Source organism: Cucurbitaria berberidis, assembly GCF_010015615.1.
Source record: "Cucurbitaria berberidis CBS 394.84 unplaced genomic scaffold K460scaffold_1, whole genome shotgun sequence".
Lineage (NCBI taxonomy): Eukaryota > Fungi > Ascomycota > Dothideomycetes > Pleosporales > Cucurbitariaceae > Cucurbitaria > Cucurbitaria berberidis.
The window spans coordinates 3451792-3464227 of NW_024468935.1; the positions used below are offsets into that span (position 1 = coordinate 3451792).

The 12436-nt window shown below is 53.1% G+C and overlaps 3 protein-coding genes across 3 annotated transcripts; all 3 read right to left on the minus strand.

Moving 5' to 3' along the window:
- Positions 1 to 191: 191 nt before the first annotated feature.
- On the minus strand, positions 192 to 3586 carry K460DRAFT_361633 (uncharacterized protein). The gene has a single exon (XM_040932496.1). The coding sequence runs from the start codon at positions 3420 to 3422 to the stop codon at positions 417 to 419; it is 3006 nt and encodes a 1001-aa protein (XP_040793439.1). The 5' UTR covers positions 3423 to 3586; the 3' UTR covers positions 192 to 416.
- Positions 3587 to 4541: 955 nt separating this feature from the next.
- On the minus strand, positions 4542 to 5869 carry K460DRAFT_273414 (Pkinase-domain-containing protein; the record flags this gene model as incomplete). The annotated part of the gene is made up of 2 exons (XM_040927875.1): positions 4542 to 4673; positions 4727 to 5869. The coding sequence occupies 2 exons, from the start codon at positions 5867 to 5869 to the stop codon at positions 4542 to 4544; spliced, it is 1275 nt and encodes a 424-aa protein (XP_040793440.1).
- Positions 5870 to 9758: 3889 nt separating this feature from the next.
- Positions 9759 to 12371, minus strand: K460DRAFT_412513 (nucleolar GTP-binding protein 2). Its single transcript, XM_040937546.1, has 2 exons — positions 12084 to 12371; positions 9759 to 12020 (listed from the first exon to the last, which is right to left on the minus strand). The coding sequence occupies exons 1-2, from the start codon at positions 12222 to 12224 to the stop codon at positions 10152 to 10154; spliced, it is 2010 nt and encodes a 669-aa protein (XP_040793441.1). The 5' UTR covers positions 12225 to 12371; the 3' UTR covers positions 9759 to 10151.
- Between the last annotated feature and the right edge of the window lie 65 nt (positions 12372 to 12436).

Consider the following 12436-nt stretch of genomic DNA (forward strand, 5'->3'; position numbering starts at 1 on the left):
CAGGGTCGACTCGGGCATAGCGAGGGTTATGGCACGTTTCGGCCATTGCTGGAGCTAAGCTCCCCGCATAATCCATCTCCACGTCAAGTTGCCGAGGTTCGCGGGTGCTCCGCTATCAACAACGACTGGTGCTTGGCACACAATGGGGTGACATGCAAGCGATTATATGGGCTTGTCGTACGTTCATCATTCGCTTTCTCTGAGATCTTCATTTGCATTGACTGAGGATGTGACTACATTGACATATTCGTGAAGCTCATTATGTACAATTCATAACAAAGAGCCAATAGTTGTTTGATGCTCCCAAACGCCTCCCAGAAACTCCATGCCTCATATGCCGTAGACTAGTTGAACGCCGAGGCATGCAATGCTCAGAGATAAACTTACCCAGTAACGCCGTAAAAGTGAAAAATGGCTCAATCCATATAAAGTGACCCCCTGCTAACATCCGTAGCCGAGTCATCCACCCTACCATCATAGCTACTTTGCGCCCTTCTCAGCTGAGACCGCTTCTTCTTCTTCTTTGATTTGGGTGTCGTCGTCTTCTGTGCTTCTACCTTCAATTCATCCATGGCGCGATCCACTTCCTCCCACGAGGGTCTGTTATCGCGTGTACCGTTTGGTGTAGCGGGACCCGATTGGGTTTCCAGAACTTGTACGCGCCTCGCTTGGTCGCCAGGGCTTGGTGTTGGAAACTCGGCGTCTTGCTCTTGGGTTGAATCAGTGCTGGTTCCGTTGACGCCCGCATCCGCAACTGCATCATGTGCCCCTAACGCACCAGGCGTGTTCGGTGTAGGCGGGCTGTATTGGATTTGGCCACCAGGACTCCTTGCGCCATCTGTCTCCGGGTCGGAAAGAGCATGTTGTTCGTGACTCTGATGATCGGTCAAGCCAGCTGACGTATCACTTCGCCACATATTCCTAAATGTGCTTCTCCTTCTAGTCATACCAGACGTCGCTGGGCTCCTTGGCGGCGACGACTCAAAAAAGCTGGTGTACTTACTCCCCAGTTGCTGTACGATGGGTACATCAGCTGCCGAGCCCAGCGTACCTGATCTCACAAAGAGAACCAAGGCGAGGCAGAGGAGAAGAAGGGTAGACTGTACAACGGCCATCCTCTTCTGCCAGACAAGCTCGTCCGCCATCAGGCTAAGTCTTGTGCCAATCTCCCCCATCTCAGACTTCTGCCGCTCCTTCATACCCTCAAGCTCGATGATGGTGCTCTGCCATAGCTGATCATACATGTTGCGGTAGCTCTTGAGCTCTTGCATGACAGTGGAATTCAGGTGATCTAGAAACTTTTCCGTCTTGGCCAATTGTCTCTTCTCTACCTTCACGAAGGCGTCTCGTAGGATGCGGGACTGCTCCTCGATGTATTTGAGAGACAATGTGCTATTGGCTTCGAGATATAGCAGGCGTTTGTGGATGGATTTGAAGAACGACTCTTGTGTTGATGGGGCAGCAGCATTAGGCTGTGTGGGTGAGCCGCGCGACTGCGTTTGGGCGGGTGGGTTGGCGACCGTGCCGTTGCTTGAAGCTTTGACGGATGAGTTGTCTGCAGGCGCGGATGCCGTAACATTGGTGGTCGGTTTGATTCCGTCGTCGTTGCTCGATACTACTGGTGACCTGGTGATGGTTGAAGGACTCGATGCAGAGCTCGGAGTTTGTGGCGAAGACTCAGTTTTGTTCGTTGATGAGGGCGGTTCAGGAGGCTGGCTGCTATCCACTGCTGTGGTATTCTTCTTACTATCGACTGGGCTTGGTCTGCCAGATGGTGGAGAGCGTGACGACCCTGTGGTGATAGAGGCGTAGTGCTCATGCGCATCAGTTGGCTGGCTCGGGGGCGTAGCTTCTGCTGTTTGCGCAGCTGACGATTCAGCAGCTTGAGGCTGTTGTAATATTTGGGTCGATCTAGCATTGGCATCCTCAGGGACAACTGAGGGCGATGCATTGTCACTAGAGACTACCTCTGATCTTGAGCTGTCCATCTTCGCTGGTTGGATCGGAATCTGATCGGGTCGTAACGGCCCGCTATCTTCAGCTGGCTTAACAAGATCCACTTGAGTAGCCTCATCAAGCTCCTCATCATCGTCCACTCCCCTCGCTTCCTCCTCTTCTCGTCTGAACTGCTCCATCATAGTCGTACCATGAACACGTAACAGACTAAGAGGGCAGTAGAACTCATTGCCAAATTGCGTCAGAAACTCAATTCGCAGATACCGGGCCCAAATCTGTGGTTCCGTGATCAAGAAAGGTTGGATGTCACGGGAATTACGCGCCTCGAAAGTCCCCAGCATCCGCCATCTTTCCAGCTTCACCGGATAGCGGTCTGATACGCTGACACGGAAATGGCGGAACATGGACGAGAAAAACTCGTAGTTGGCAAGGACGATGGTATCGACCAGGATGTCATCGCAGAGCTCAACAATGAGAAATTTGTTCCCGGCAGAGCACTCGTTGAGCATGTAGCTGTCTTTGTTCTCTACTAGAATGGAGGAAGAGCTCTTCGCCTGCTTGTTTGTCTTCACAACGGTAGCTGCGCAGTCGAACGAGGCGTAGTTGAAGCGTTCTTTGCATGTCTTTCCCGCATCTTTGCTGAGCGCCCATGAACTTGGCGCAACCTTGCCGTCTCCTGTAGCTTTGGTAGCATCCGCATCTCGTGTCTCCGAGTGAGCATTCTTCGCTACGTTCTCGCCCGCCGCTGGAGTGCCGAAGCCGCTGAAATCGATCTCTATCTCTGCATCATCACCTAGTGAGTCTAGAGCATTCACATTGACGGGTCTTCTTCGTGCAGGTTGGTTTGATGCAGCAGCACGCCCTTGGCCGACGTTCTCAGGCGACTGGCCAATCTGGGCCAAGTTCTTCTTCTTCCACTCCTCAAAAGAGAGGAAATTAGCGTTGTCAAAAGGCGAGTCTGTCTCCAGCTCCGCCTCTGACTCTGCGCTTCCAGTGTCGCTGTCCGTTGCGCTTCCAGTATGGCCAGTCTCCTCTGCCTCTGGGACTATTATTGAGGTTGCGCGGCCTCTCTCTTCCTCTGCGTTGCCCTCGACCCCTTCTCTTGGCCCGGGTATTGATGTCTGCGAGACGCCTGCGTCAGCAGTCGTTCCACTCGTGGAGGCGGTCTCGCCCGGCGCCGACCAGCTCGTCTTCGCGCATTGCTGCGGCAGCGTATGCGTAATGTAGTTTATCGTGCGGAATGGACATGAGGTCTCGGTATCGCTGTACTTGCGAGATCGAGAAGTCGAAGCCCGATACGAGGTGGGTGCATGCTGTGCTGTGGAGCTCTCAGATGCAGCAGCGGTGGCGCCTGGCTCGACTGACTGCGTCTCATTCGCTGCCTGAGCTGCTGCAGTTGTCGGTATGCTGCAGAAGAGGAGCAGGAAGAGCGTCCATTTGCGGAGCGGTGCACCTATCGTGGGCATCGCTTGGTTGCATAGCTCAATCAAAGCCTGTTTGCTGCAAGTTCGCCTCACCTGTGTCGAATACGCGTACAGGTACCATGGGGCAGCCTCGAATTAATATCAGGGGGCTAGTCGAGGCTTCGGTGCGGTGTGAACAGATGTTCGCTGTCTCTGACAGCTGGCCATTCACCGCTTAATGTTGCGGACAGGCCATCTTTGTCACAAGCGGCCCCTTCTAGCGATGACAGAATGCCAAGACGTCGAGTCTGAAGCATGCTTGCTTGTTCTTATCGTTCACGAAACCATATTAAGGTCCCGCTTATTTCACACCCGGCTAATAAACATCTTCACAGAGCCTCAAGATTGTTTGTTTGCGCGCAGCTCAAGCCATAGTCATCGTCAGTTGCCGCGATGGGCTGATGTTATTACAATATTCTTACAACAAGGCCCGGAGGTCAAAGCTAGGCCGGTCACAAGTAGGACGCATGCATGAACACGAGGGGGACTTTGCTCGTGGTGAAATGCTTATGGGGCGTGGCACGCTACACGCTCAGATACAAAACGCGTGCTATCTCATAGAGTAAAAGATTCGTCAAAAAAGGCTGCCGACCCATGGCAGCCCGAATACAATACCCATTACAACGAGGGAAAACTTCTACACGCCGCCTCCAAGTATGAATAACCCGCCCAGCTGCGCATCCTATCGCCCGTCCCATCGTCGTCTAGACCATCGTGCATCGTGATGATAATCCCCGGACGCCGCGCTAGTCTATTCTTGATGCCGAAGAAAAACGCCATACGAAAGTGCAAAGAAGTGCCGGTGCCAAAATATGTCGCTATGCTATGGCATCAATCGTGAAGGGGTATGTCTTGCCAAGTATCGTTGTATCGCAAGAAAACATGTGATGTAAAAATCGGGCTGTAAACATCCAGGCATATGGCTCAAGATCGAAAGTTGTCACGAGCCAGGGGAGATAGAATGTGGGTGCCGCCTCATCCCAGGAACAGTAGCAGACGGTGACTTGTGTTGCTTTCGGGGGTGGGGGCATAGAGGGCGTCCAACGGTTGCGAAGTCTCTGGCTGAGATCGCACGCCTGCGCGGTCGAAAATTAAACGAGGTCCAGCCTTGGTGGGAAAAATCTAGAAACCTTCGTTGCCTGCATGGCAGACTTTGGCTTCTGAAACCCATTCAGAAGCAAGGACTTGGTGGGCAGTAAGACGACGGGCGGGTATGGGGTCAAGGATCGAGTATATTACGTTGCGGCACTGACGCTGGGTGGAATATTAGCAGTAGTCCTTTGGCGCAGGGAACCATATTTGCTTACTCTTCGCAACACCTCGATGGGACGATAGCCCTCTTCTTCTTTCCGATCTTCTAGGTAACGGTCAAAGAACTCATCCTCGCCTTTTTGCGCGACGCGCCAGAGGTGGCGACCCGTTCGCATGGCCATGTATATGATACCGCAAGCCCAGACATCGACAGCGCGCGGGTCGAATTCCTTGTCAACGTATTCTTCGGGAGCAATGTAAGGAGCTGAGCCACACAGACCTGCAGTCATGTGCGCCTCCTTCTCCCATGCCATACGGAAACACTCGCCGTTGCCAAAGTCGGTGATCTTGATGGAGCCATGCGTGGTGAGGAGCAAGTTTTCTGGTTTTAGGTCCCGATGTGCCACTCCCATCTCGTGCATGTACTCGACACCCCGCATGAGCTGCTTGAAGAAGCAATCAGCCTCGGCAACCTCGAGTTGGCCAGCAGCAAGTACTAAAGTATACAGGTCGCCGCCAGAACAGTACTCCATGACCTCGCAGTAGGTGCCCTTTTCGTCTTGAAGTAAATCAAGCGTTGTGATGACGTTGGGGTGCTGCATGGAGGATGAAATGCAGAATTCGGATGTGAGGCGCTTCTGGTATCGCTTCGCGGACTCTCCGGGACGCTGCTTGAACTCCTTTACAGCATACAGCTGCTCGCGTTGTTTGTCCTTGGGATCTGGCTTGTGTGCGACGCGGACAATGCCGAAAGCCCCGCGGCCCACGACCTCCTGACACTTGCCGTACTTTTGGACCAAGGTCTGAGGCATGCTGTTGACCGAATTCTTCTGCTCTGCCAGCTTTTCCTTCTCGTTGCGCATGACATCGACCCAATTTGACATGAGGCTCAGAGGCTGGTCCTCGGCCTGATCGCCCTTCTTTTTACCCAGCATGAGATTTTGGAACATATCGGAGAGCTTCTCCTGCCGCTTAGCGACCTTGAGGTGGTGTTCGTGGACGCCCTCGTCGGTGAGCCAGAAGCGCCTGTAGGGGGTGGGAGCGACGTCCTTTTTGTTTATGGAGCCCTGGCGTTGGGGTGGCGGGCGGCCGTTGGCTGCGGTGCCGTTGACAGCCTTGACTTCTCCATTCTTCTCTACGAGATTTGTGGCAGAGGACGATTCTTTTATGCCCAGCATGCTACTCAGGCGCGAACTCATGGTTGGTTTCTTGGGCTTCAGCAGGGCTTCGGCGGCGGCTTGCACACTACTGGCACCAGACTGCTGGACGACGGTGGGAGGAGCGAGGTGGGTTTCGGGCATGGAGCGCAACGACGAGGCCGTCGAGGCAGTCGCTGACGCAGGTGGCGAGCCGCCAGGTTTACTCGTAGCGCTGGGCGAGCTTGAGCTCGTTGGGGCTGCCATGGTTCTTGTAGCTGTGTGCTGGTTCGCCTGCGCGGCTAGGACGGAAGGGTGGGTCGAAAACTGGGGGAGAAGATTCGGTCGTTAGAGACGCAGGTGTCTCGTGGGCAAGAAGCCCAGGGTGGTGTTATTGAAAAGCTCGCAGGCCGGGGTATCGTTGTGGTGATTTTGGGGCGGAGAGCAGCGTCGGGGGGGATGCGCGTGAGCCGCCCTGGCTTTATGCGAACACACAGTGGCAGTCCTGTGGAAGGCGTCGCCTTGCGAAAAGCGTGGTAGCGCTGACAAACGGCGGTGGTAGTGAGGGTCTTATGGTGGGTGGGCACGCCCACGAGGTGCCACTGTCGAGCAAAAGTGGCTGTGCCCGTGCCGAGAAGAGGAAAGACGCAGGACCCGCAGCGATGATGTCGTTTCTTTGGCGAGGGCGGGGCGGCGGGCAGTGCGCAAGATGACTTCCGAAAGACTGGCGGTGGGATCGAGGATTAATTAGAAACTTGAAACCGAAGCTGAAAAGAGATCCAGTTTGTCGCCTTTGGGCCGATATTATGTTATGTGGACGAAATTGTAGTGCGCGGGGAACTCTGGCACTGCCTCGACTCTCGACCCGTGTACGGCTTTTCGAGATGCAGTCTAGCTTGCGGCATTTTCCCACTTTCCCATTCCCCTCATCTCATTACCTATTCGACGCTGTTATACCGCTACAGGCGGCTTCCGGGGCCAAGAGCAAGCGACGACAGCACAAGCACACGGCACATGAGCTTATAGCAACTAGCAGGAGTAGCTTTGACATGAGAAGGCATCCGGGACTCCCTAAAACCCTCGCTCGCCTTTTATCGAGCTAAGGTGGACACAGCCAGTGGGGACACGGAATCCGAGGAGACCGTCTCCTGCTATAGTCTGGTTGACGTGTTGCCAAACCAAGTTTGAGCTTCAGAAGCAAACCATGGAGACGTGGGAATTGGGGTCACTACCTACTGTACCCATCCACCATTCAACCCGAGGCCGTCCGATGCTGCGTCTCCACGCCGGCAATTGTGCTTTTCAGACGACGCCATGCCATAAGCAGGGCAAATTACGTCCACCCTACACTGTTGCGGCGGCATGGCCTCGGAATCGACCGTATTCTCACCGTGAGACGCAGATGATGCCCTTGTCAAGATACCTACCTGTGCATGGCCCAACCATCTGCCATCTGGCCCAAGACCCTCATGTGTACTATTATTGTGTCATCAGAGCCACTGTTTGTTTATCATACCTCTGCTCACTACCGCTAACACTACTACCACTGCCACTACCACTACCACCACTAATACTACTACCAACTGACATGGGTGCGATTGTCTATGCATCTGCCAGCATCCGCTCAAGCGAGGGGCAGTGTACTTTCTACCTCGTGCCCCGCATTGCAGCTACTCCACTGCACTGCACAGCAACGTCGATAGCGCGCCTGGGCACCACTCTCCTTCCACCTCATCATGCACACCGCAACTCACTACCCCGAGCAACCACTGCCTGTCCACTCACAGCGGCTCGACCCGCGCTTGACGAAATCCACGTCAGGTCAGCCTGTCTCGTGCAGCACAATCACTGCAAGTCTTCATGCACCAACGGCTGCAGTTACTCGAAGCTCGCACTGACCTTCACACCGTACCGTCCTTCTGGTGAGAACCGTTCATCTGGGCCCCAGAGGATTACACCCAGCCACGCCCATGGCTATTGGCCCTCAAGACGCCAAACTTCCCGGTTATGGCAATGTGTTGACATCGACCACGTAGTCGGCATAGCGTGGCCATGCAAGACGGAAAAAGACGCACTCCCCATTGCTCTGATTTCTGGACATGCCGTCGGCCACGACGATCGAAGCGCGTACCGCATGTCGCCGCGTTTCCTATTCGCAGCCGAAGCTTATCTCGCAGTAAGAAAGCTGAGTGGCAGCTCGCTGCTGTGCTCGAGTCCTTCCTGGCACACTCAACATTTCCAAACGGTCAGAAGCATCCAGTTGGCATGACTTCCGCAGCCGTCGTTGCATGGTAGCACACGACCACGACACTGTGAGTGGACAGACCAGGCCAGAGAAGCGGCCACCGTGCAAATCGGTACCTGGCCCAAGTCCCCAGACGTGAGGCTACGGATCACGAATCCTGCCCGTGGTTATCTGCCTCTGGGTCATTGGTTGATTTGCCCTCTATAACGGGAGCTTGCAGATGCGATGCACACACCCGCATTTTCATGTGAATGTTTGTCACATAAAGCGGGCCGAGCTCTACGCAGCATCCGGATCCGAATACTGGTGCTGGTACGTGAGCCAACCGTTTTCGCCAAGCCGTCGACAATCTGGCGGTCTGAGCCATTCATTACTCATAAGTTGTTCATCAGACCATCGTATTGGCGACACTGCAGCAAACGGAACCCTCTGTGAGTCCCAAACGCATGGGCAATCTTTGCATCTAATCATAGAAAAGAAAATTGGATGCGGAACGAACGGAACTCAGCTACTCTGCGTTCAAGCCACCTTGTTGCTCGACAAAGCTCACACAAACTAACTGTCATACCACTGAGGCTATATACGCTATGCAAGCACAGGCCGATCACTGATAGCTCGTTGCTCATCCAAGAGAACCCACCTCATTCGAAGACGATGACCTCAGGACACAGCGAAATCAATGACGACTCTCTTGTGTCATATCAAAAGGCGCCTCGCTTGCTTTCGTTGAGCACTAATCTAGATTGTCGTTCAGGTATACTAGAGGTCCATGATGCCAACGTAATTTCCAACTAGCTGGGGGTTAGAGTTACGCAGGAGTGGGTATAACACACGACTTGATATATAATCCGGAAAAGTGCAACACGCGCACAGATTCAGTTGCTTAAACTCTAGTAAGTGTTGTTTTTCTCGACAAGGTGTTCCTCGCGGCTCTGAGTCGCCTACACCTCTCCACATCGAACGAAGCATTGATCAGTGCTGCGATCACGGAGCCACAAAACCAACCATAGCTCAACAGGTAATACTAGGCGTGATTTTTTGTGTCTTTTGATTTGCGACCACTGACATACTGACGTTTCCACACGTGACCTTGGGCCTCTGCCGTTGTTAAGCTCCCGACTTATCGCCCACCAAGTGCACTTCTGCCTAACCCAAACGACGGATCTCAATCAATACCAGTCATTACTCTTCCCAAGTTTTCTCCTTTAATCCATCGTACATCTTCTGATTAATACAGTCGCCACTTAATGATATTTCGAAAATAGTGCGACTTCCACATTTGCACAAGGAGCTTGAAGCGCAAGCACGGTGCGGCGACAAGTCGGGGACCTTGTGGACGCTGCTAAGAAAATGGGAGTTTGTCTGACTAACTCGTGGTCCTCTTCGCCTGGCGAGTTTCTCGGAATACATGTTCCCGAAGGCAGAATATGCGAAGTTTAGACACATGTCCTGGCGGACAGCTCCGAGAACTCAAAGACATGCGGATAGTCGTGGTTGAGTAATGGAGAAAGAGACTTGATATGCCTGAACAGTCAACTCATCTCAACACAGTGGCTTCTCGCGGCCCAGGGACAGATATTAGAATTTCAATACCCAAATCACATTGACGAGTATGGTGCGCAGATAGCATCATGTTACCCAAAAAGAATGGGTTGAAGGACGCCTACGCCCCAGGATTACCTGGTGAGCTTTATCGCTAATGAATGGAGGTACTTTGAGTATCATGCTGCTAACTTGTCAAACTTAACATTTATCTAATCCTAGTAAACTACTCGATTATAGTCTGGCGATGGCAAAAATTCTCCACTCTGCTCTTGAACGCATTCCAGCTAGCCCTATTCGAAGCGACGTGACTTTGCGAATCAGGGAGAATCATTAGTCTCGGAATCTAGAGCGCCGTGCAAGGAATTATTTCTAGGCTGTCAGTGAATTAGATTGACGTTGATCCCAGAGATTAGAAAGCGGATTGTGAAAGTTGTAGTGAATTTTTGTTCGAGTTCGTAAAGGACCCTCGTGCACAATACCAGACTAGAACTCCGATCATGCAACGATAAGAAATTTCTCCATGGCTAACTAAATCTCGATGAGCACACTGACCGACTAGTCATACTCCGACCGCACCTTCTTCGCCCTCCTCTTGTTCGCCTTGAAATGCTTCTTGCTCCCCATTTTGAGATCCTCAGGATCGACATCCTTCTCCAAGGCTGTGAGCGTCTTCAACTTCCTCCCACTCAGCTCCTTGCCCTGCTCACTGTATTTGTAGTGAAACGGCATGCTGGCATTGCCCACACCTTGCCCAGGGCCAAAGAACTTCTTATCCATGCGCTGCGTCTTTTCGCCCGTGACGGGTGCGCCGCTTGTAGGCAGGTCAAGATCCTCTGTCATGAGAGAGTCGGTCTCATCCTGTGCGCTCGCGAGCGCTAGAGGATGGTGGCGTCGCTTTGCAGGGAGATGGTTGATGTCGTAGAGTTCGCGATTGAAATACTTGGAGTCGATGGGTGGATCAACGGGCGGGGGATGGCAGTACAAGAGCTTGCCCTTGACGTAGTCTTTCAGGATGTAGCGCGCTGCTCGCGACTCATCTGGCTGGCCCAGACCCTGCGTGGAGAAGCCACGGGCAATGGCGTAGGCACGTAGCACCTCCTCAGAGGTGAGGATGCCGGTACCACCTTCCTCAAGAGGTCGAGGATTGATCTTCATGCCGTAGAGTGCTTCGAGGAAGGGCTGTGGTACCCGCCGGGCAACTAAGCCCGCAGGACCTGTGTACTCTCGCAGTTGGTCAATAGGCAGCACGCCAGCACATACAAGCTCGGCTTTTGTCGTGGCGAAGTTGGGGAACACGAGACCGGGACAATCGCAAAGAACAACCTTCTCACTAAGGTGGATAGTTTGGAAGTGCTTCGTTTTTCCTGGCGTTGCTGATACAGAGACTTTCTTAGCGCCGATCAGAGCGTTGATTGTAGAAGACTTTCCGACGTTAGGATAACCAACTAAGCCGATCGAAGTCTTGCGAGGCTCGCCATTGGGTCCGGTGTCGATGTCGGGGGAATGCTTGAGAAACAGTGCTTCAAGGTCCTCGGTAGTAAGTATCCGCACCCGCTCTTCTTCCTCAGATAGCACAACGTCCTCGCCGGGCACGTCAACTGTGTCGTCAACCTGTTTTCCCTTCCCTTCCGGTTTGTCTTGGAGGTCAATTTTCTTGGTCTCTTTGGCAAGATCGTCGCCCTCTGAGTCGATCTCATCTTCAACGTCGTCTTCGTCCAGATAGTCGTCTGAATCATCCGAACCATCTGACTCATCACTACCTTCTTCTAGTGCTCTAGCCTCGTTGATTTCTTTTGCTAACTCGGCTGAGAAGAACTTGTAGTTGATACCCGTCTCGGTGAAGTAATCGGCCCAAGCCTGTCGCTGCTCCAGCGTCATCATATCCGCTTTGTTGACGAGTAAAAGATTGTTCTTTTTCGGATCAACCTCTTTGACATAGTCTTCCAAATCCTCGGATCGGAAGAGCAGGGGATTACGCGCGTCTACAATCTGCACCACTAGATCTGACCTCTCGATAACTCGCCATAGCTGCCTCCAGACTTCGAGGTTGCGCTCGAACGGCGTCATGAGCAGGTCGTTGTTCTCCTGCAACTCAGCGAGGCCTCTCCGCCAGAGGAGCAGCGACTCCCTCTCCCTCGTGTCGAGTTCTTGTGGTGTTGTATGCTCATCCCACTTTGGTCGTCGGGGAACGGTCAACCGGTTCTTGTTTTCTCGATGCTTCTTCGTAATGCTGCGCTCTTCTGCCATAGACAACAGGTAGGGGTTCCTCTGGTCTTTATGGATGATCTTGACGTTGTTCATTTTCTCAGCTGTAAAGTCGGTTCCGGCTAATTCTGCAGTTGAAAGAAAGTCGTCGAGGGCGCCTTGCTCGGTGACAGAGCGCATCTTGACCCATGATGCCTCTTTCTTTTCGTTCGTGATGTACTGCAAAAGTTAGTATTAAGTCGCCTTAATTGCACAGTCACCGCGATGGCATGGTCGACATACCTTCTCGCCATTCTGCCCTGTCCGCTCAATTCCCTGCTGAAAGTTGCCCCTCCGCATATCCGCACCCTTTCCCTTCCCGAACCTGTCGTTCATGAGGCTGTTGCCCAGCCCCACGCTCTTCTTGGATTTTGCGAGCACCATACTTGCGGTTGTTGCCGGTTATTTGGACGTGATTGTGGTTGTCCTTGTCCCACGGAAGGGTGAGTCGAAAAGTCAAAGTTGCGACCGAAGTTGCCCCACGTCATTCACTGGTACCCCTCGCCTAAAACATTTTTCTGGCAGAGCCGAGCCCGGACGACCCTTTTGTCAGCGCGTTCCCCCAGGCTTGTACGCCCACCAAATTAACATCCTGT

What these genes read in the sequence shown, in the direction of transcription:
- K460DRAFT_412513 (XM_040937546.1), bottom strand. Translation starts at nt 12,224, where the DNA reads ATGGTGCTCGCAAAATCCAAGAAGAGCGTGGGGCTGGGCAACAGCCTC. An exon ending in CAGGGCAGAATGGCGAGAAG is followed by an intron (nt 12,021 to 12,083) that starts GTATGTCGACCA and finishes TAACTTTTGCAG; the next exon opens with TACATCACGAACGAAAAGAA.
- K460DRAFT_361633 (XM_040932496.1), bottom strand. Translation starts at nt 3,422, where the DNA reads ATGCCCACGATAGGTGCACCGCTCCGCAAATGGACGCTCTTCCTGCTC.